At 42.9% G+C, this 23,289-nt stretch overlaps 1 protein-coding gene across 1 annotated transcript in view; it reads left to right on the forward strand.

Moving 5' to 3' along the window:
* The first annotated feature begins 23,010 nt into the window (after positions 1 to 23,010).
* CCL28 (C-C motif chemokine ligand 28) overlaps positions 23,011 to 23,289 on the forward strand; it is a 41,765-nt gene continuing 41,486 nt past the window's right edge. The window contains exon 1 of the mRNA XM_077462782.1: positions 23,011 to 23,096. Within this exon, the coding sequence (XP_077318908.1) occupies positions 23,042 to 23,096 (55 nt within the window). The 5' untranslated portion in view covers positions 23,011 to 23,041. The remainder of the gene's footprint in view (positions 23,097 to 23,289) is intronic.

Raw genomic sequence — 23,289 nt, forward strand, 5'->3', positions numbered from 1 at the left:
CGTTTATTATAATATTGTCAGGAAAAAGTTGTCTTTTTGAAACATGAAACTAGAGTTCTTACACAAACAGCATGATAGAAAACAAGCCATTGTTATATCTATGCAAGCTGGACCCAGTAATGAAGGTTTCACCCCGATATATCAGAGCTGTAACTTTATGCAAAGTTGCTATTAGGCAAAGTTACAGACATTATTTTGGTCAAATATTTAATTTTTAATGGTCTGACATTCTGCACAGCAAATGTATAGCTAACTAAATGTTTGTCTAATGAAAGGTTCAAAATATGAATTCGTTTTGTGTGTTTATGTACAAATCTAACAATGAAAAATGTGTACATTTGAATCCAGCCACCTTATTGCCTCTATTGGAGGAGGCTGGAGACAAAGAAAAACCACATGTGTTAAATTGATGACGTGGGAATCAGCTGCTGTGAGCCCAGTGCAGGACACACTCCCTGGAGACCCGAGTATTTACTTTTTTGTAGTGTTATTCCTGGTTTTATACCGAGGATGAAGTTTTCCCTGTATTCAGAGTCATTGGATCCTTTTTCCCCAGCTCAAGAAGCAGAGCTCCATGTTTTAGAAAAGCCTGTGAGCTATAAAAAGAGTATATATTTATATAGATAGTCAAGATATAGAGAGCTTTTGGTTCCATTTGAAGGGCCAGAAGTTTGTTTTTACTTCGGCAGGTAAACCAATCAAGCATGCCAAGTTAATTTGATTGGCTGTTTTCAGCCTACCAGGTTCTTGCTGAGGTAGCCATACTAACAGTAAAACTCACACATGGAAGCAGACCAGGCGACTCTAAGGATGCTGCATTTACAGCCCCGGACACTTGCTGGGTCTGTGCAACTCACAGATTCCACCCTAGTTCTGGCCCAGTATAGCTGGGATTAATAATTCAACTTTAAGGACCCCAGAACGAGAAGCACAAGTGGTCCACAGAGGGCAACTTCTTACGAAACAAGAGTTTGGAAAAGGTGATCATTTATGTCTGCCAGCGACTCTTTTCCCTCCAGCTTGACACATGGACCGTGTCATCAGTCACAAGTAGTTATGGCTGCCTTAGTAAATGAGCATGGGATAGAGCCAGGGTTCAACACAGTTGTTTTTATAACATATCATTCTTGTTTTACCTGTTACCAAAGGTGTTACCAAAAGCTAAACATCCCTTCCAGAGATGACAAAAAGATATATCCAGATGCCCAAGTCAGAATCTTACGAGTATGTATTTTGTTTGTATGGAGATGTTTTTTGGATGTCCAGTGGCAAATGCTACTGCAAAGGCCACAGTAAAAAGTGTTCTCAGAAGTAGTTCATAAGTACAGAGTGCAGAATCTACAGAGAGTAACAGAGGAAATCATTTTTATAGGAGAGTCCTTACTAGAAGTTTTGAGGTTTTATTTTTACACCCCCTGCTGTCTACAATGTAGCGGACAAAGTAGAGTAAGAAACTAGAAAACTTTTGCCTAAATGTTTTATTATATTTTATCAAGCCCGTAAGGGGATGTTGGACTCTCTCCCTATTGGATTTGGTTTGGGAGTGTGTTACTCACTTGCTTATATTTTGTCTCAGCAGCTGAAGTCCTCCATTCGGATCTCACAGAGAATGTTGCTGATTTTTTAAGGTTTTTACAAACTTATTTATGTGTTTTCTCCCCAATTCCAGATCCTAAAAGTTTGGAAGGATCTAAAACTAAAGCCAGGTGACTTGTGGATTGTTAAGAGACATTTATATATAAGGAAATGTTTGGAGACTCAATACAGCATCTATTTCATGTACAGTTTTGCAAAACTTGAAGGAAAAGTCACCTGGATCCACACCAGACACTGCAAAAATGACTAAATTAAAGAAATCTCTGTGTTTGATTTGTTTCCCTCTTGCGGTCACAGTTTAGGGTACTTTTTGATTCAATTACTTTAATTGTAAGGGATATATATATATTTGAAAAGTAGTTTAGCCATGTTGAAGTCATATTTGTCTTTTGTACCTCTTCCATTTTATGTAGAATTGTCTGTGTTTACATGTGCTGATAAGTCAGCATACCAGCAATTAAGCTAGAAGGCCATTCTGGCCACAGGAGTGTACAGCCAGTACTCTAAATATGTCTTTGTTTTTCACAATGAAAAGGCATTTTGTAATGAAAAAAGCTGCTGAGCTATTATTTTCTCCACAATGGAGTTTTTGCCTCTTTGGCCAGGACTACCTCCACCTAAGCGTGTGGAGGTTCCAGGTTAAAGGTGATAGCAGGTATGGTTAGTGATCAAAATATTGATCAAAAGAGAGGAGACTGTAATGGAAATTTGTAGGTTCTGTATATAATTGTATTCTATTTTATATGTATTGCACAATGCCCTCACTGTGCACACGGCACTAACAATGTTTTCAGTACATGTTTTGCATTCTTTCAAGTCCTGATTAGAATTAGCCTGCCTATGTAACGCCCCTTGTTACTATAAACGTACAATTGTAATATTAATGTGATACCTACGTAATCATGTGTATAAAAACCTTCACATGCGTCATAATAAAGGAGAACAGTTATTTGGAAAGATGCTGAGCGTATCTTTTGTGTCTGTTCCCTACTGTAGTAGTTATTAGTAATTTGGAACCGCTAATCAATATGAGGATAGGAGTTGCCTATCATCAGAGTTTCCATTTCACTTGCGCAGCGTTCTTTCAAACGCAATTTTTGGGGAAAAAACACACTTTAATTAATGAATAGAAAACTAAACAGTAAAGTTAGCCCAATTTATTTGTATAATGTGAAAGATGATGTTATGCTGCGAGAATCGTGAGAGAATCATGATGTTTATTCTAAGCAAAAAAACTGTGATTCTCATTTTGGCCATAATCGTGCAGCTCTAATTTGTACATATATATGTTCATCACTATTCATATGGAACAAAGTAAAATAGATAGAGAAGAATAGAAAAGGAAAAATGCTTGCCTGATCAGACTTGAAATTAAGAATATGGGCAATAGCAAATCATGGGGGCAGACACAGGGGTCAAACTCAAAAGAAGGGCACGAGGACACTGAGTGAAAACCCAAATATCCCCCACTCCAAGGTCAAGACCAAAATAACATATATTATAAGGTAAGTAGATACACCAAACGCTCTAGGATGAAGAGAGAACAGATATATTGTTTTATATATTGCTCCAATCAAACCAAGCTTGTAAGAAGGTGATCCTAAAGTGAGTGACATACATCTTTTAACTCTTGCCCAAATGGTGGTAAATGGAGGAGATCCAAGGAATGTCCTTGTAAGAAAATAGGATGCATATGGAATCAAGTTGGAAACAATCACAAATGTGGTAGTTGCACTTAAAGGACTGTGTCAAATAGATACTATTTGAAAGAAAACCCAAATCCATAAACAGGGAGAAAACGTCCAGACACATGGATATTTCATAACCACATTGTATCCAGGATATGGGGGAGGTATCTAAAGGGGAAGAACAAAAAAAAGGGCACAAAATCTATATCTATATCTTTTCAGTGTTAATTCCAGCAAAGCAATACTGCCCTATGTATAGTACTCACCTTGACTCAACCTTGAGACAAAATCCCTCATCAATAACACAGCCCACACATAGGCTCTAACTTAGAGCCAGACATCCACCCAGTAAAAACAAAGAGAAGCGGCCATATGATAAATTTGATATTGGTATTAAAAAAAATAAGTATCGTCCTCTGATGTAAATCCAGCACACATCGTCCAGTGATGTAGATCCATGTCAATCATGATAAGGAACACAAGACGATGTTAAGATCCACCGTCATGATGACCTGCTGCCATGATGCTGCTGCCTTGCCACTACTTTTGCTGCACGTGACAGGTTCCTGGCACTGTTGAAATGTAAAAAACAGTGCTGTTGTTTGGTCAATAATGTCACCTGGGATTCCCACCAGCTTGTTTACAATTTTAGGGGTCTGTCATTTAGTGGTGATAGTGAAGTAGACTTGTCGCTACAGCAGCTGAAGGGTTGGCAGGTGGGTGAACTGCAAAGCTTGCTCACCTGTTCATCAGACTGTAAACAGGCTGTGACTAGTGGTGTATTTAACAAAAAAATTTGAATTTAGTCGGATCCTCACAGGGTGACACTGTAGATACACAGATAGATGTTGTTGAAAAAGAAAACTATAGAAATTGAAGAAATGGACTTTGTAGGCACATGCGTAAATAAAATGAATTTGAAGTTTTTGATTGGATAAAGTTAAAATACATGATATTACAAACACATAATAAAAAAGAAACATAATGTTGATAATCAACCCCAAGGACTCAAGTAACATCTCCAGAATATATATACCGTATTTTCCGGCGTATAAGACGACCTTTTACACGTAAAAAAATTGGCCAAAAAGCAGGGGCCGTCTTATACGCCGGGTCAGCTCCTCGGATGCCGGCTGGGTGTTCGGTAATACTGTATGTAGCTTCGGCTACATACAGTATATACCGCTGAGCCAATCCTGGTGAGCGATGTATTCAAATGAATACAAAGCCTGCTCGGATTGGAGTAACGACCTCTGCCAATCCGAGCAGGCTCTGTAGCCTGCTCTGATTGGCTTGGAGAGTCAGAGCGGCGCGGGCTGATGATGTTACAGCCTCTGCCAATCCCAGCAGGCTTTGTATTCATTAATAGAATACATCGCTCGCCGTGATTGGCTCCAGCAAATGCAGGAAGAAGGAAGAAATATGAAGCCTCGGAAGCCTCGAAAGCCGGGACGGTAAGTACAGATTTAAAAGCATTTTTGTCTTGTAAGATTAGGGGGTCGTCTTATATGTCGGGTCGCCTTATACACCGGCAAATACGGTATATATATATATATATATATATATATATATATATATATTAATCCAGATTGGTGCAAAAAGAAGAATTAACCAGTAGCAGCATCCGATGGAAATAAAGTGTGTGGAGTGGTTGAGTCACAATATGGGGTCACACAGAGAATTCGCTCTACATGTTATGCGCATAACTGTGCTTCTTGAGGAGCTTGTAAATCTAATGAATGTATCAGAAAAACATTGAGTAAATATATCATAATATCCAAACAAATGAGATAAAAACAGTTATAAACAATGAAATAATCACTTTGATATAGTCCAGTAAGGTAGGGGGCAAAAATCCAGTGACCACTAGGGGGCAGGAAGCAAAACCCCCTCATGGGGACGCATCTATGGTAATGGGTGATCCCCAAGGTTTAGCAAACCCACGTGCATACATGTGTGAAAAAAAACCCTTTAAGTATTGGTAGTTGTATTATGCAAGAGATTGTGCATACTTACATAGTAAAATAGTTTCTAAATAACACAGCAAAAAAGCTGTATAGAGATGCAGATCAAACCAAGTTGTCCCAGATAGTCAGAAAAGTCTATAAATGATTAAGAGAAATGTAATAATAACATATATATTGAAATATATGTACATATATCAACCCAACCAGAACTACATCAATATATGTAGATGCAGCATAGTCAGATTTAACAGAAGACCAGCCACATGTAAAGGGCACACATGCATAAACTGGGTGTGTAATAGATAGTACATCAAAGGCTTACCAAGTAATAAATGCAGGCATATATCCAACACTTTAAGCAGCTGGTAAGCAGCGAATCCAGGGAGCATAGTGGGGGGTAACACACTTTGATAGAAGGTAGTCTATTACAGTAATATAGGTTAGATAAAAGTTTATGGGGCTCAAAGAGCCAGTACCTAGTGATAGAAAAGAACCAAAAAAATAAAGATAGAAATAGCCAGTGGCATCACTAGGGGGTGGCTACTGGGGCTATACTCCCCGAATCTGGGGCCCATAGCCCTGAATCTCTTACCTAGGGTTGGCTCTGGGCTCCATCTGCTCAGCTGGTGGCCCGTGGGAGGATGTGGAAACCTTGCAAAAAGATCTGAACAAATTAACGGGGTGGGCAACTACATGGCAAATGAGGTTCAATGTAGAAAAATGTAAAATAATGCATTTGGGTGGCAAAAATATGAATGCAATCTATATGGGGGGGAGAACCTCTGAGGGAATCTAGGATGGAAAAGGACCTGGGGGTCCTAGTAGATGAAAGGCTCAGCAATGCCAAGCTGTTGCTAACAAAGCAAACAGAATGTTGGCATGCATTAAATAGGGGATCAATTCCAGAGATAAAACGATAATTCTCCCGCTCTACAAGACTCTGATCCGGCCGCACCTGGAGTATGCTGTCCAGTTCTTGGCACCAGTCCTCAGGAAGGATGTACTGGAAATTGAGTGAGTACAAAGAAGGGCAGCAAAGCTAATAAAGGGTCTGGAGGATATAAGTTATGAGGAAAGGTTGCAAGCACTGAACTTATTCTCTCTGGAGAAGAGACGCTTGAGGGGGATATGATTTCAATATACAAATACTATACTGGTGACTAGAGATGGCCTTGCGGTTCGCCCGGCGGTCGGTTCGCGGCGAACTTTGTTCGTTCGAGATTCACCAAACCGGCAGACTTCTGGTGCTGTTCGCGGCAGACATATTTGTTTACATTGTGAAGAACTTTGACCCATGACACATCCATCATGGGGTACAGGACAGTAGACTTGTGCACAATGGAAAATTTTGTTTAGTTTCGGTTCATTGTCATTCGTAAAATACATCATTTCGTTCTGTTATAGTCGTTATATTACATTAATACGTTTTCGGATAATTCGTTATTATTCGTAGAGTGTCGCATTCATTCGTTTGTATTCGTTGAAATTCGCTATTTATGTATGTATAGACATTCGTGATAATGATTCGTAGTTTGGAAAGTCGTTTGTTTATTGAATCTTTTAACACACACAATGACAACGTCTCTTCTCCTCGGCTCAAATACAATACAACACCCTTCTAACTCAGTTCTCAGGAATGCACTTTGCCAGTAATCCAACCTCCGACACAAAATTAATTAGCTGATTGGACTATAAGATTTACTTTGAGCTGACCTTTTGTTTCATTAGATCTTTAAAGAATTACCAAATTAATTCGAATTCATTCGTTATTTTTCTTTCGTATTCGTTGTTATTCGTTATTTTTTTAATCGGATGCATCCGAATGTCTGAAAGATGCAAAATTCTGCCGAATTTCGATTTGTTACGAAACTAATTGCACAAGCCTACAGGACAGCCAATTGAGACATTTCAGCACATGGACATACCCCCTGCCTTTTAAATAGACCTGATCTGGCGGCCATTTTACATTCTGTCTTTTGTCAGTGTAGGGAAAGGATGCTGTGTGGAGCAGGGACAGTCAGTCTGTTACTATTAGGTCCACAAATGTCCTTTTAAGGACTGGTATATGTGTACAGTATATAGGGTTGTAATACACTTATAATATACTTTCTTTCAAATATAGAAAGCATATTATAGTGCACTGCAGTGCTGACCGATTCTGCAGCTGTCTTTTCTCAGTGTAGGGACAGTTTGGTGTTTGGAGCAGGGAGAGTGCAATTCACTAGCTACTAGCTAGCTACTATTAGGTCCACAAAGGTCCTTTTAAGGACTGGTATAGGTGTACAGTATATAGGGTTGTAATACACTTATAATATACTTTCTTTCAAATATAGAAAGCATATTATAGTGCACTGCAGTGCTGCTGACCGATTCTGCAGCTGTTGTTTCTCAGTGTAGGGACAGTTTGGTGTTTGGAACAGGGACAGTCTGAAATTCACTAGCTACTAGCTAGCTACTGTTAGGTCCACAAAGGTCCTTTTAAGGACTGGTATAGGTGTACAGTATATAGGGTTGTAATACACTTATAATATACTTTCTTTCAAATATAGAAAGCATATTATAGTGCACTGCAGTGCTGACCGTTTCTGCAGCTGTCTTTTCTCAGTGTAGGGACAGTTCGGTGTTTGGAGCAGGGATAGTCTGCACTTCACTAGCTACTAGCTAGCAACTATTAGGTCCACAAAGGTCCTTTTAAGGACTGGTATAGGTGTACAGTATATAGGGTACCGTACCATACCGTACTATATGCCCATACCCTCCTGTTTGAAGAGCTTGAGCAGTGTCATATTTTTGGGTCCCGCAGCGAGTTGCTGGTATCAGTGTTGGTGTCAGTGCTCTCTATAACGTTACTGGTGTGGTGTCAGTGATCTCTATCTCAGTGCTGGTGTCAGTGCTCTCTATCTCGGTGCTGGTGTGGTGTCAGTGCTCTCTATCATGGTGCTGGTGTCAGTGCTCTCTATCACGGTGCTGGTGTCAGTGCTCTCTATCTCGGTGCTGGTGTGGTGTCAGTGCTCTCTATCACGGTGCTGGTGTCAGTGCTCTCTATCTCGGTGCTGGTGTCAGTGCTCTCTATCTCGGTGCTGGTGTCAGTGCTCTCCATCTCGGTGCTGGTGTCAGTGCTCTCTATCTCAGGGCTGGCGTCAGTGCTCTCTATCTGGGTGCTGGTGTCAGTGCTCTATATCACGGTGCTGGTGTCAGTGCTCTCTATCTCGGTGCTGGCGTCAGTGCTCTCTATCTCGGTGCTGGCGTCAGTGTTCTCTATCTCGGTGCTGGTGTCAGTGCTCAGTCTCTATTGCGGTGCTGGTGTCGGTGTTCTATCTCAGTGCTGGTGTCAGTGAGGGAGATAGCAGTAGAGAAGCCAATCAGCAGGCAGTGCCAGCACCATGGCTGAGGATCAGCACTGGACTGGCACCTCCGGACCACCGCAGTGGAGCCCTGCATAGGTGGGGGTAAGGGCAGGGCAGAGGGAGGGGTCAGGGGCACAAGCACAGGTTGGCAAACTGGGACACTGGCACAGGACTTCGCTGCCCTGACTGTGGCACTGATCATCTCCTGCACCCCCTTCATAGCCAGCCCTGACCTTGCCTCTCCTCCATATCCTTCATGCGCTCCTGAATTGACAAAATTTCACAGATAAAAAAAGAATGCTTGTCGTCAATCCCAGATTCACTTAATACTTCTGGTATGTCATTGTCCATGTTGTGGGACTATGTGTGCACAGCTAGTAAGTATTTTGTGGCTGAAAATATGACCTGGAAGTTTTTAAGGTTCGCCTGCCATTAAAGTTAATGGGGTCCGCCATGAACCTTGCGGTTCGCGAACATTTGGGCATGTTCGCAGATCGCGTTCACGAAACATCCCGTCGGAAGTTCGTCCATCACTACTGGTGACCCCACAATAGGGTTAAAACTTTTTCGCAAAAAGGGAGTTTAACAAGACTCGTGGCCACTCATTAAAACTAGAAGAAAAGAGGTTTAACCTTAACCACTTGCCGCCCGCCCTATAACAGAAACACGGTGGCAAAGTGGTTTCAAAATCCTGACCGGACGCATCGCGGCAAACGTTGTTGCGGGGTGTCCGTCTGACACCCCGCAACTACAATCTCGGTAAAGAGTCTCCGACGGAGACCACACTTGACCACCAGGGACGCCACCAGACCACCAGGGATGCCCATCACAAGGTATGCCACCCTAGACCACCAGGGATTCCAGTCAGTGCCCACAATGGATGCCAATCAGTGCCCACAATGGATGCCAATCAGTGCCCACAATGGGCATCACTGATTGCCATGCATTATTGTTTGGCACTGATTGGCATCCATTAGTACAGTATAATACAATACAATGCCACCTATCAGTGCCCATCTGTGCTGCCTATCAGTGCCCATTTGTGCCGCCTATCAGTGCCCATCCATGCCACCTATCAGTGCCCATCCATGCCCATCTGTGCCGCCTATCCATGACCATCTGTGCTGCCTATCCATGCCCATCTGTATTGCCTATCCATGCCCATCCATGCCGCCTATCCATGCCAATCTGTGCCAGCTATCAGTGCAAATTTGTGCCACCTATCACTGCCCATCCGTGTCGCCCATCAGTGCCACCTATCAGTGCCCATCAGTGCCGCCTATCAGTGCCACATATCAGTGTCCATCAATGCCATCTCATCAGTGCCACTTCATTGGTGCCACCTCATCGGTGCCCATCAGTGCTGCCTTATCAGTGTCCATCAGTGTAGCCCCATCAGTGCCCATCAGTGAAGGAGAAAACTTACTTATTTACAATGTTTTGAAATTGAAACAAAAAAAACACATTTTATTTCAACATTTTCGGTATTTTTTTATTTGTTTAGCAAAAAAAAAAAAAAACGTAGAGGTGATCAAATACCACCAAAAGAAAGCTCTATTTGTGGGAAAAAAATGATAAAAATTTCATTTGGGTACAGAGTAGCATGACCGCGCAATTGTCATTCAAAGTGCGACAGTGCTGAAAGCTCAAAATTGGTCTGGGCAGGAAGGTGTTTAAGTGCCCAGTATTGAAGTGGTTAAACTATGCAGAGGGTTCTTTACTGTAAGAGTGGCAAGAATGTGGAATTCCCTTTCACAGGCAGTGGTCTCAGCGGGGGGCATTGATAGTTTGAAGAAACTATTAGATAAGCACCTGAACGACCGCAACATACAGGGATATACAATGTAATACTGACATATAATCACACACATTGGTTGGACTTGATGGACTTGTGTCTTTTCTTCAACCTCACCTACTATGTAACTATGTAACTATAGCAGCGAAGTAAAGAAAGTCATACGCTTGGGTGAGCATACACATGTACATATTATATGTGTGTGTGTGTGTGTGTGTATGTGTATATATATATATATATATATATATATATATATATATTATCGTTAGATATCTTAGTGTGGATCCCCCCCTTACACCAGGGTCCCCAGAGAGCCTCCCCACTTACATCAGAGCCCCCTCATTACATCAGGGTCCACAGAGAGCCCCCCTTACATCAGGGTCTCCTGAGAGCCTCCCCCTTTCATCAGGGTCCCCAGAGAGCCGTCCCACCTACATCAGGGTCTCAAGAGCCCTCCTCATTACATCAGGTCCCCAGAGAGCCCCCTCATTACATCAGGGTCCCCAGAAAGCCCCCCTCCTTACATCAGGGGCCCCAGAGAACCCCTCTCCTTACATCAGGGTCCACAGAGAGCCTCCCCTTATATCAGGATCCCCAGAGAGCCCCCCCTTAAATCAGGAACCCCGAGGAGCCCCTTCCTTACATCAGGTTCCCCAGAGAGCTCCCCCTTACATCAGCGGGGCCATTACATTGCCCGTCAGATTGGTATAGAAGTGGACGTCAGGACAATGATTAAATTGTCGGAACTGCTGAATATAGATAAGAACTTGTACCTGATAATATTAACTAGCCATGTTCCTCCCCCTGGCCACCAGCTGAGCAGATGGAGCCCAGAGCCAACCCTAGGTAAGAGATTCGGGGCTATGGGCCCCAGATTCGGGGAGTATAGCCCCAGTAGCCACACCCTAGTGATGCCACTGGTTATTTCTATCTTTATTTTTTGGTGCTTTTCTATCACTAGATACTGGCTCTTTGAGCCCCATAAACTTTTATCTTTGATCATTGGACATTAATGGTCACTGACTCTACAAACAGTGACTTCTTATTAACCTATATTACTGTAATAGACTACCTTCTATCAAAGTGTGTTACCCCCCACTACGTTCCCTGGATTTGCTGCTTACCAGCTGCTTAAAGTGTTGGATATATGCCTGCATTTATTACTTGGTAAGCCTTTGATGTACTATCTATTACACACCCAGTTTATGCATGTGTGCCCTTTACATGTGGCTGGTCTTCTGTCATATCTGACTATGCTGCATCTACATATATTAATGTAGTTCTGGTCGGGTTGATATATGTACATATATTTCAATATATATGTTATTATTACATTTCTCTTAATCATTTATAGACTTTTCTAACTATCTGGGACAACTCGCTTGACCTGCATCTCTATTTAGCAACTATTTTACTATGTACTGTAAGTATGCACCATATCTTGCATAATACAACTACCAATACTTAAAGGTTTTTTTTCACAAATGTATTCCCGTGGGTTTGCTAATCCATCTGGATCGCCCATTACCATATATGTGTCCCTATGGGGGGGGGGGGTTGCTTCCTGCCCCCCTAGTGGTCACTTGATTTGGGCCCCTACCATACTGGACTCTATTGAAGTGATCATTTCATTGTTTATAACTGTTTTTGTTTCATTTGTTTGGATATTATGATATGTTTTTCTGATACATTCATTAGATCTACAAGCTCCTGAAGAAGCGCAGTTATGCGCGTAACATGTAGAGCAAATTCTCTGTGTGACCTCTTGCCTGGTTAATACTTCTTTTTGCACCAATCTGGATTAATATATATATATCCTGGAGGTGTTACTTGAGTCCGTGGGGTTGATTATCAACATTATGTTTCTTTTTTATTATGTGCTTGTAATTTCATGTTTTTTAACTTTAACCAATTAAAAACTTCAAATTCATTTTATTTATGCGTGTGCCTACAAAGTCCATCTCTTCAATTTCTATAGTTTTCTTTTTCAGTGGTGTATTTAGGTTTTGTGCTGCCCTAGGCCTGACTAAATTCATGCACCCCCTAATTTAAATATGACCCACCCCTTCCTGTCAATACCACACCCTGTTCCATTTAAGAACCACTCTATCACCCGTAAACTTCACCCCTTCCTCTTTAGGCTCCACCTTTTCCTCTTAGAGCTCTACCTCTTCCCCTCAATACATTAGCACTCACCATCACACACCATCAGTTTCATAATATCACAGCTTATTAGTGTACAGGAATTATGTATTGATTATAGCACGGAGCACTTTGCAGTATATGAATTTTCACTGAATGTGGACTGTTTAATGAGTTTGCATTGATTTCAGCATGGAGCATTTTGCACATGCTGAAATCAATGCAAACTCATTAACCACTTGGAGACCACCTATGGAATATATACTACCTGTATGTTGTTTCATGCATGAGATACTGTGGGCGCTCACGTGTGCCCGCTGCATGGTGGGGGAGCCAATCTGTGGCCACCTGCGATCACTCCACCTTTTAAACAAGGCGAATCCCTGTTCTGATGGTGACATGCACAGAGATCATCTGTTCCTAGTAAACAGGAACAGCGATCTGTGTGTTCTTACTGTTAGTCCACCCCCCCCTCACTTAGCACAATTAGGGAACACATTTAACCCTTTGATCACCCCTGATGTTAACCCCTTCCCTGCCGGTGTCATTTATACAGCGACAGTGCATTGTTTTAGCACTGATCACTGTATTGGTGTCACTGGTCCCCAAAAAGTGTCACTTAGGGTCTGATTTGTCCACCGCAAAAATTGCTGCCATTACCAGTAAAAACAATTAAAAAATTAAACTCCTCATGTACTGCAGTTTACATGAACTTTCACTAAGACCCCTTTCACACCACACCGCCCATTGTGTTGGCGGTAAAACGCCGATATTTTTAGCAGCGTTTTACCGCCGGATTTGCGGTAGATTTGCAGCACATTTCGGCCGCTAGGGTTAAAACCGCCGGCAATACGCCGCAATAGCTGCATTTTGCCGGCAGTATTACAGCGCTGTCCCATTGATTTCAATGGGGAGCAGCGGTGGAGGAGCGGTAAACACACCGCTCCAAAGAAGCTGCTGGCAGGACTTTTTTCTGACGTCCTGCCAGCGCACCGCTGTAGTGTGAAAGCCCTCGGGCTTTCACACTACACACAATGGTGCAGCTTCTTTAGGACGGATTGCAGGCACTATTTCTAACGCTATAGCACCTGCAAAACGCCCTGATGTGAAAGGGGTCTAAGACCCCTTTAACACTGAGGTGTTTTTCAGGCACATTTGGGCTAAAAATAGCGCCTGAAAAACACCTCCCCTGCAGTCCCAGTGTGAAAACCAGAGTGCGTTCACACTGGGATGCTGCGCTGGCAGGACGTTAAAAAAAGTAGCATCTTTGGAGCGGTGGAGGAGTGGTATATACACTGCTCCTCCGCCACTCCTGCCCATTGAAATGAATGAACAATGCAGCCGAAGCAGCTGAAAAGCAGTTCTACATGCAGCTGTACTACACGGGCGCATTTAACCCTTTATTTGCCCACCTAGCGGGGGTTAAAAGCACCCCGCTAGTGGCCGAATAGCGCCACTAAAATAATGGTAACGCGCCGGTGTGAAAGTGGCCTTAATGTAGAATGTTTGATTAGTTTATAGCACGGATCACTTTATTGCAATAAGATCTGTATATTTATTTAATCCATATTTATATTTGATTGGTAGCTTGCCACACGCACATGATTACAAAAGTAATAGTAATTGATTTATTTTACCTTCTGCTGTTCTGGCTGCCTGTGGGATTCCAGTTGTTGTCATCCCTCTCTCTCTCCTCCTCCTAGCTTCAAAGGCAGACCCTGCCCTGGATGGGGAGAAGATGCAGGACGCTGAGTGGAGGAGGGTAGGAGGAGCAGTCACTGACCGTTTAATGGGGGAGCCAGTCGCCCCGGTTAAGTACACTACACTAATGCCTGCTATGACATTAGGAAGTGTCGCACTATAGCAAGTAGGCAGCTGAGTGATTTACCCATGAGGGAGATGGCTGCGGGAGCTAGAACTCAGGAAGACGAATCGGGGGGGTTCATGCGCGGGGGGGGGGCAGCTTTTTTTCCGCCTCCCGCAAAGTGCCGCCCTAGACCTGGGCCTTGTCGGCCTAGGCCAAAACACAGCACTGGCTGTGACCATATCAAGCTCATGTTAAACCCAAATCTGAAGCTCAGCCATACTTTTATTAGGTTATTTCTCCTTTAAGGGGGTGTAGCAGGGGATGTGCCCTATGCTTACATACATTTGCTAGTAGGGGTCCCTCATTCCCATCTCAAAATGTTGAGAGGTATGCAGTAGTAACATCACCAAATCTCAATTCATTACAGGTGAAACTAGCATTCAGAGGCAGGAATGCCTTAGATCTCACACTGCAGATATACAATTATGAGGTTGTAGGCACTGGATTGCACAGTTAAAGTGATTCTAAAGGCAATTTTTTTTTTTAAATAACAAACATATACTTAAAGCGGAGTTCCGCCTGGGTGAAAAAAAATGACAAATACTGTACCTGTCCAGGGAAACAGTGTACAGGGCACTTACCTGTCCAGGGAAACAGGAAGTAAAGTCTTCTACTTTCACAGCCTGTTTCCTACTGTGCATACACGAGTCAGGCTGTGCTTTCTGAAAGGTCCCTGCTGTCTTCTGTGACCTGTGTGTCTCCCAGAAGGCAGCAGGAGGAGGGCTGGACATTGCGTAGGTCGCTGCACAATACTGCAGCAATCTTTCTGCGGAAGTGGGAGTGGATACCTGGTTTTGAGAGGTATCTGCTCCCCCCTCCCCCTTGAAAGGTGCCATATGTGACACCAGAGGGGCCTAGGAATCAGATCTGTGGAAGTTCCATTTCTGGGTGGAACTCTGCTTTAACTGCTTTGTGTAATGCTTTTGCTGAGAGCAGCCCTGATCCTCCTCTTCTTCCACTGCTGCTTGCTAAAAGGCACTGCACAGAAAAAACCCATGGCAACACCATAGCTCCCAACTGTCCCTGATTTTGAGGGACTGTCCCTCATTGGGAACAAAGTACCTTTGACCCTCTTTCCTCCTCATTTGTCCCTCATTTTGGTCTCCTAGAGCTAACAAGGGGGGACGGATACAGTATCTCACAACAGTGAATACACCCCTCACATTTTTGTAAATATTTTATTATATTTTTCATGTGACAACACTGAAGAAATGACACTTTGCTACAATGTAAAGTAGTGAGTGTACAGCTTGTATAACAGTGTAAATTTGCTGTCCCCTCAAAATAACTCACAGCCATTGATGTCTAAACCGCTGGCAACAAAAGTGAGTACACCCCTAAGTGAAAATGTCCAAATTGAGCCCAAAGTGTCAATATTTTGTGTGACCACCATTATTTTCCAGCACTGCCTTAACCCTCTTGGGCATGGAGTTCACCAGAGCTTTACAGGTTGCCACTGGAGTCCTCTTCTACTCCTCCATGATGACATCACGGAGCTGGTGGATGTTAGAGACCTTGCGCTCCTCCACCTTTCGTTTAAGGATGCCTCACATATACTCAATAGGGTTTAGGTCTGGAGACATGCTTGACCAGTCCATCACCTTTACCCTCAGCTTCTTTAGCAAGGCAGTGGTTGCCTTGGAGGTGTGTTTGGGGTCATTATCATGTTGAAATACTGCCCTGCAGCCCAGTCTCCGAAGGGAGGGGATCATGCTCTGCTTCAGTATGTCACAGTGCATGCTGCCATTCATAGTTCCCTCAATGAACTGTAGGCAAGACACATGAGTCTTTGTACTCCTCACCTGGTTGCCTCCACATACCCTTGATACCATCTGAACTAAATAAGTTTATCTTGGTCTCATCAGACAACAGGATATGGTTCCAGTAATCCCTGTCCTTAGTCTGCTTGTCTTCAGCAAACTGTTTGCAGGCTTTTTTGTGCATCATCTTTAGGGGTTCGGATATGTGCTGGGGGGTATTTGGGAGGGGAGAGGACTTTCAAATCCAACCCACACTTCTAGCATAGATCTTCTCCCTTGCCAAAGCGCCCCCTCCGAGCACATATCCTCACAACCCCCCACCCCCTAATCACTCCACCAAGTGTACACATTTTTTAAGTTGTTCCCCTTCCCAGTCACTCTGCCTCCCTCCCCTGTCCATCTACAGAATATAAACTTTCTACAGATCTCAGATCAGTACATGTCCCTCCTTCCTTCTTCTGTGTGTAAACAGCTGAGAAGGCAGCGTCGATCCACTCTGCTGTGAGACAGGCAGACAGCGGGGAGGGGAGAAATACATCAGATGCAGAGCAGACTTGTCAGTCCATGCGCTGTCTGTTCTGTATAATGTGTCTGGGTATCAGGTCTGTCTTGGTATCAGGCAGACGGAAACCAAGACACATCATTTAAAACCGGGACTGTCCAGGTAAAACCCAGACAGGTAGCAACCCTAGGGCTAACCCAGCCATATACTGATAGGTCATCAACTCAATCTAGTATGTAGCATTGAGAAAAAAAGGAAAGTAAAGGTTGTTCAAGGATGGCCCATCAGTATAAGTATTACACTCTATTAATTTAAATATGTATATTTTATTACAAAAAGTAATCTAAAAATGAAAAAGTCATATAAATCACAGATCCAAAATGATATTACTATCTATAGGTATTTTTTAGGTATAGAAGTAGCAAATTGCAATTGACATCTATTCAAAATAATCAACATGTTTTATTGTCATTGCTGCTTCTTCAGGACATATTTTCAAATGACAGATTGTGCAAAAGTTATAGCATCTGCAAAATAGGGGATAGTTTTATGGCATTTTTATTATTATTATTTTTTTTTTTTACTAGTAATGGCGGCAATCAGCGATTTTTATCGTGACTGTGTCATTATGGCGGACACATTGGACAATTTTGACACATTTTTGGGACTATTGGCATTAATACAGCGATCAGTGCAATTAAAATTGCATCAGTTACTGTAAAAATGTCACTGGCAGTGAAGGGGTTAGCACTAGGGGACAGTGAAGGGGTTAATATGTATCCTAGGGAGTGTTCTAACTGAAGGGGGGAGGGGACTGTGCAGGCAAACTAACAGATCGCTGTTCATACTCTGTATGAACAGACGATCTGTCAGTTCACTGCTCAGAGAACTGGAAACTGTGTGTTTACACCCACTGCTCCTGGTTCTCCGCGTGCCCCAAGCGATCGCAACATATCGCATCAGGGAGGGGAGGGAGCGCCCCCTAGTAGCCGTTTATGCTACCAATGTAGCATAATGCCGATACTAATACTGTAGCTGCTGACTTTTAATGTTAGGACACTTACCTGTCCACTAATCCAGGGGTGTCCTCACCCGAGCCATCTCCGCTAAGGTAAACCAGCAGTGAAGCCTTGCAGCTTGCACCTTTCAAAACCAGGTACCCACTCCAAATGTGGCAGCGGAGGGGGGAAGAGGCAGACAAGAGGAGCTTCCCCTTTTGGGTGGAGCTCCGCTTTAATAAGGAAACATCAGTCATCAATCCTCACATCCTGGATAAGTGCTTTAGGTCAGGAAAAAGGATCCTTCTCAAATGTACCACCAGACTCTCCCCTTCATGTGATCCAAATGCTTCATGGAATACATCGTACATGCAAGGAAGCATTGGGGTTTACCTGCTTATGGCTGCTTACAACTATTCTTTTCTGTGCTGTTGCGCCACTTGCCACTTGTGCATGTTTTCAGCTTGTGCATCATTTACAGGATTAAAACCGGCGGTGAGGTGATGACTAATCAAACAAAGATTGCTGCTGAGAGAGCTGGCAACCATTGCCTCATGTGTAAACCTAGCCTAAGGCTCTGTTCGCACCAGGGGGAGCGACCAAGTGCATGTGCTTTTTTGCACATTTCCTATTCATTTCAATTGGCTGTCCTAGGCAAGAGAAATGCGCAAAAAAAGGCATCTGCGCCATTTTAAAAACCGAATTGCACCAAAACACAAGGTACTGCGGCACCATGCATTTTGCCAAGTGCACACTTGTGCATATTAACAAGATGCTAAATAATGGCACCTCTGCATGACTGCAAAGAGGTGCCACGTTCTGGTACTTTTCAGAAAAGCACACGATTATGTGCGTATTCCCGCAATGCACTGGTGTGAACAAATCCTAAGCATTAATTAAAGGGGAATTTCTGACGCCGCAAGCAGTCACAGCCAGTTGCCCACAGTTAATTTGCCGACACTTTAGACTTAAGACCAGCAAAGAAACTGGTCTGGGAAAGGACGGCGCTGGATCCTTGAAGAGGTGAGTGTCGGCTTATTAAACTCAGCAGCTACAATTTATACAGCTGACTGAAGAACCACCCTAATGGCAGCAAAATAAAAACAGGTTACATAGTTGGTCCATCAAGTCCAACCTGTGTGTGTGCACTTTTATGTCAATTTTACATTGCATATTCCTGTATGTTGTGGTAGTTTAGGGGCCTATCTAATCTTTTTTTTTTTTTTTTTAATTATCGATGCTCCCTGCTGAAACCACAGCTTGTGGAAGAGAATTCCACATTCTTACTGCTTTTAGGGCAAAGAACCTTCTAGGCTGTTTCCAAGTACTCCCCATTTATCACCACCCTCTGAACTCACCCTTGAAGCCAGTTTTCAATCCAGGTACTCACCCTTTGGTCCATGTCGACAGACCTTGTATAGTAAACATTTGTGGGGAACTGTATCAAGCCATCTTTTATCTAGATGGCAGCTCGCCTCCTCATAGACGGTTAGTACGGTAGATTTGTTTGGCAAGAATGATTTTTCATGAATCCATGCTGATTACTGCTAATGATACAGTTTTCATTACTAAAATCTTGTATATTGTCCCTTACCATCCCTTGCATACTATTGATGTTAAGCTAACTGATCTGTAGTTCCCAGGGATATACTTTGGCCCTTTTTTAAAGATAGGTGCTACATTGGCTTTTCTTTAATCAGATGGTAGTCAGTAGACTGTTCTTAAAAAAATAGGAACAATGATCTGTCAATTACTTGACTGAGTTCCTTAAAGACCCTCGGGTGCAAGCCATCTGGTCCCAGTGACTTATTTATGTTAATTTTTTCAAGTCTGTTTCTGATTTTATCTTCTGTTAACCATGGTGGTGCTTCCTGTGACATGTCATGAGGATAAACATTGCAGTTTTGGTTACTCAAGTTCCCTGTTTCCCTCCTGAAGACTGAGAAGAATACATTCAAAACCTTTGCCATCTCATCATCCTTTGTAACCAGAATCCCTTCATCATTCTTTATGGGGCCAATATGATCTTTCCTCCCTCTTTTAGCATTTATGTACTTAAAGAATTTATTGGGATTTTTCTTACTCTCCTCTGCTATGTGCATTTCGTGCTCTATCTTAGCTGCCCTGATTACACCTTTACATTTCTTATTGCATTCTTTGTACAGTTGGAATGCTAATGATGTTTCCTCAGCCATGTATTTTTTGAAGGCCTTCTCCTTTGCTTTTATATGAAGTTATACGTTGGCATTAAGCCAACCAGGACTTTTATTAGCTATTTTAAATTTATTACAAATCTCGGAACTGAAATATCTCCGGCACAATGGAACATCTCATTCATACTAGCTCACAAATCTTCCATATCCGGATTTTCACAAGAAAAAAATGATAAATTGCTGGCAAGATGGTAGAGGGATCCAGTCACAGTAAGCAAAATGTACCCGGGAACTTCACACAGATGCTGGCGCTGCCACAGAGGAGAGGGCACATATAAACATGTGTGGTGGGACTGCGACCGAGTTCGCCCATTTTGGGATAAGGTATTTAATATTCAAAATAATCTTTATAATGTCTCTATATTACCGTCACCACAAATAGCATTACTATCCATTCTCCCAGGACCGCTTAGCTCACACAGAAAAAGCCTATTTCGTTTTTTTCTGTCCGCAGCTCGACATGTTATCTCGCAATTCTGGAAGACAGATACCATCCCCCCAATTACGAGGTGGGCAGAAACCATGAACGATATTATGCTCATGGAAGAATTGCAAGCTAAAAAAAATGATATTTGGGATAAATATACATCTCTTTGGTAACCTTGGCTTCATCACTCTTCATCTGTCCCCTTTCTCAACAGCATGGCTGCGTGAGAGAGGGGCCAAAGACGATCCCCCCCACCCTGGGGGTCCTGCAAATGATCCAAAATGAAATGTACTAATTATAAGGCTATGAGACTCTCACTGCTGAGTTTCCCCTTTCCTCTACCCTTCCCTACCCAACACCCTTGACCCGCAAGGTCACACGACAAGTTGACCTACCCCATACCTGTTTGATACCCTTCTAGGCTTGAAAATTGGTCCAGGGAGCAATTATCCCAGGCAGTGTCCGTAGATAGATGACACTGCGTGGATGGACCTCACATGTATCACCTTTCTGAACGGTTTGGACTGGACAAGTATCTGTACAAATTGTTAAGATGCTTAGAAGATGCCATATGTACAATGCATTCCCCACCTTGTTCCCTCTCCCCAATTTTCTTTATTCTGTACCCCCCTCCCTCCATTATTTCTTACTGTGTTCCATGTTACCTGAACTTTAACAATAAACAAATATTCAACCTTAAATTTATTACCCTTTGGGATGCACTGGCTAATACCCTTATATATGCTCCTAAAGCACACCCATTTTTCCTCTGTGTTCTTTGTTCCTAAGATTTTATCCCATTTAGTATCTTCTAGCAAGGAGTGTAGTTTCTGTCTTTGTATTCCCCTTATGCTTCCTATTTGTGTGATTTATGTGTGATTTATGCTGAAACGAATTGACCTGTAATCTCTGTTTCCTAAGTTGCCCCATATTTCTACATCCACAATCAAGTCTGTCTTGTTAGTAGTCAGTAGATCTAGTAACACACTGTTTCTTATTGGTGCATTTACCATCTGACCCATAGAATTGTCCTGTAAGACATTTAGGAAATGGCAAGCCTTAGATGAATACGCGCCCTTCCACCCAGTCTATGTCTGGATAATTAAAAACCTTCATTTTAATGACACTTCCCATCTTTGCTGCCATTCCAAACTGTGATAGGAGGTCCGTCTCCCCCTCCTCCCTCAGGTTAGGGTGCCTATAGCATATACCTAGTATTACTTACACCTTGGTTTCCTACCTTTGTAACTGTAACCCATAAGGATTCCACCACTTCCCTTTCTCCATTAGTGATGTTATCCCTCACATTCACCTGTATATCATTTTTGATATACAGGCAAATCTCTCCCCCTTTTATACCGTCCCTGTCCCTTTGATATAGGGAATACCCTTGAATGGTTGCCAGCCAATCATGAGAGCTATTGAACCAGGTCTCTGAAAATCCCACAAAATCTAATTTCTCCTCATACAGTAGCAGCTCCAGTTCTTCCATCTTGTCCGCCAGACCCTGAGTCCTGGCATTAATGAACATGCCTTGTCGTTTTGCCCGGACACATACTATCTCCTTATTGGGTGTTCTGAGGTTGCAAATAGGACTTGTTACCATACTTACCATGGGTTTAGTTGTTTTTGTCAACCTACCACTAATGCCCCCAATACTACCCACTGAAATACATTCCACGCTGGCTACCTCTATGTCTAGATCCTCCCCCCATCACCTAGTTTAAAAGCCCCTCTAACTTTTCAGCCATCTTCACTCTCAGCAGATCTGCCCCCTCCTCATTTAGGTGCAGTCTGTCCCTTCAATAGAGCTGGTAACCGACTGAAACGTTGGCCCAGTTCTCCAGGAACCCAAACTCCTCCTTTCTACACCAGCTCCTCAGCCACTGGTTTCCTTCCTTAATCTCCCTCTGCCTTTCTGGTGTGGCTGGAGGTACCGGTAGTATTTCTGAAAATACTACCTTGGAGGTACTATTCCTCAATTTAGCTCTAAAAACCCTAACATCGTTTTTTAGGACACTACATCTTCCTCTGACAAATCTGCCGGCTCTTCCCCAGCCCCCCCCCCCCCCCCCAAGTAACCTGTCCAACACATCCTTGATGTGCCGAACCTGAGCGCGAGGTAGACAACATAAAGTTTGGTGCTTCAGGTGCTTGTGACAGATTGGCCTCTCTGTCCTTCTGAGAATTGAGTCCCCTACCACCAAAATCTTCCTTTCCTTCCCCTCCACTCTCACTGGAGGAGTTCTTCCCCTGGCAGCTAGGGGCATCACTCTGCTCCAGCAATGCTGGTCCCTGACTGGTTTCAAGTTTTCTGCCCTTCAACGTAGGGCTGTGCGGTATGGCAGAGCTGTATAAATCCCCGGTTTGGATGGACAGAAATACAAATCCTTTGGCAGATAAAAAAAAACAAAAAACCTTACAGTCCACTTTTAGAATTTAGAGTAAGAGTCATTTTTGGAAAGAAGGTGTTTTCCTCTTTTGATGAGGAAGGAAGGAAACCCCCTATAGTTATTATAAATAATTTATGTGTGAGAATTCGAGTTTTGTAAATTCTGGCGCTATTATGATGAATGTGTATAGTAGATCACGTGACTTGTCATAAATGATCTGCAACAAAATAATATGAGGCTGATTGCTGAGATGAAGGTGTGACCACATGGAAGATACTAGGCAGGACTCTCCTTACCTGTATGTATATATAAGAGACGGGCTCTTCCACACTCTCTGGATTCCACAATGACAGCTCTCAGACTGGCCTCGTCCTTCCTTTGTCTCTTGTGTCTTACTGAAGGTAAGTTTTTACTGCTCCCTTTTTAACACTATCAAAGGCTCTGCAGAGGATTTACTAAAGGCAAAGTGTGCACTTGGCAAGTGCAACTTCACTTATTTTCCCCAGAGCTTAGTAAATGCGGTAAAGCGCTGCTGATTTCCATCATCCAATCATGTGTAAGCAAAAATGCTGTTTTTTATTTTCCTTGCACGTG

This window comes from Lithobates pipiens, unplaced genomic scaffold, assembly GCF_037356315.1.
Source record: "Lithobates pipiens isolate NorthernLeopardFrog02 unplaced genomic scaffold, aLitPip1_a1.2 Scaffold_3, whole genome shotgun sequence".
Classification (NCBI taxonomy): Eukaryota; Metazoa; Chordata; class Amphibia; order Anura; family Ranidae; genus Lithobates; species Lithobates pipiens.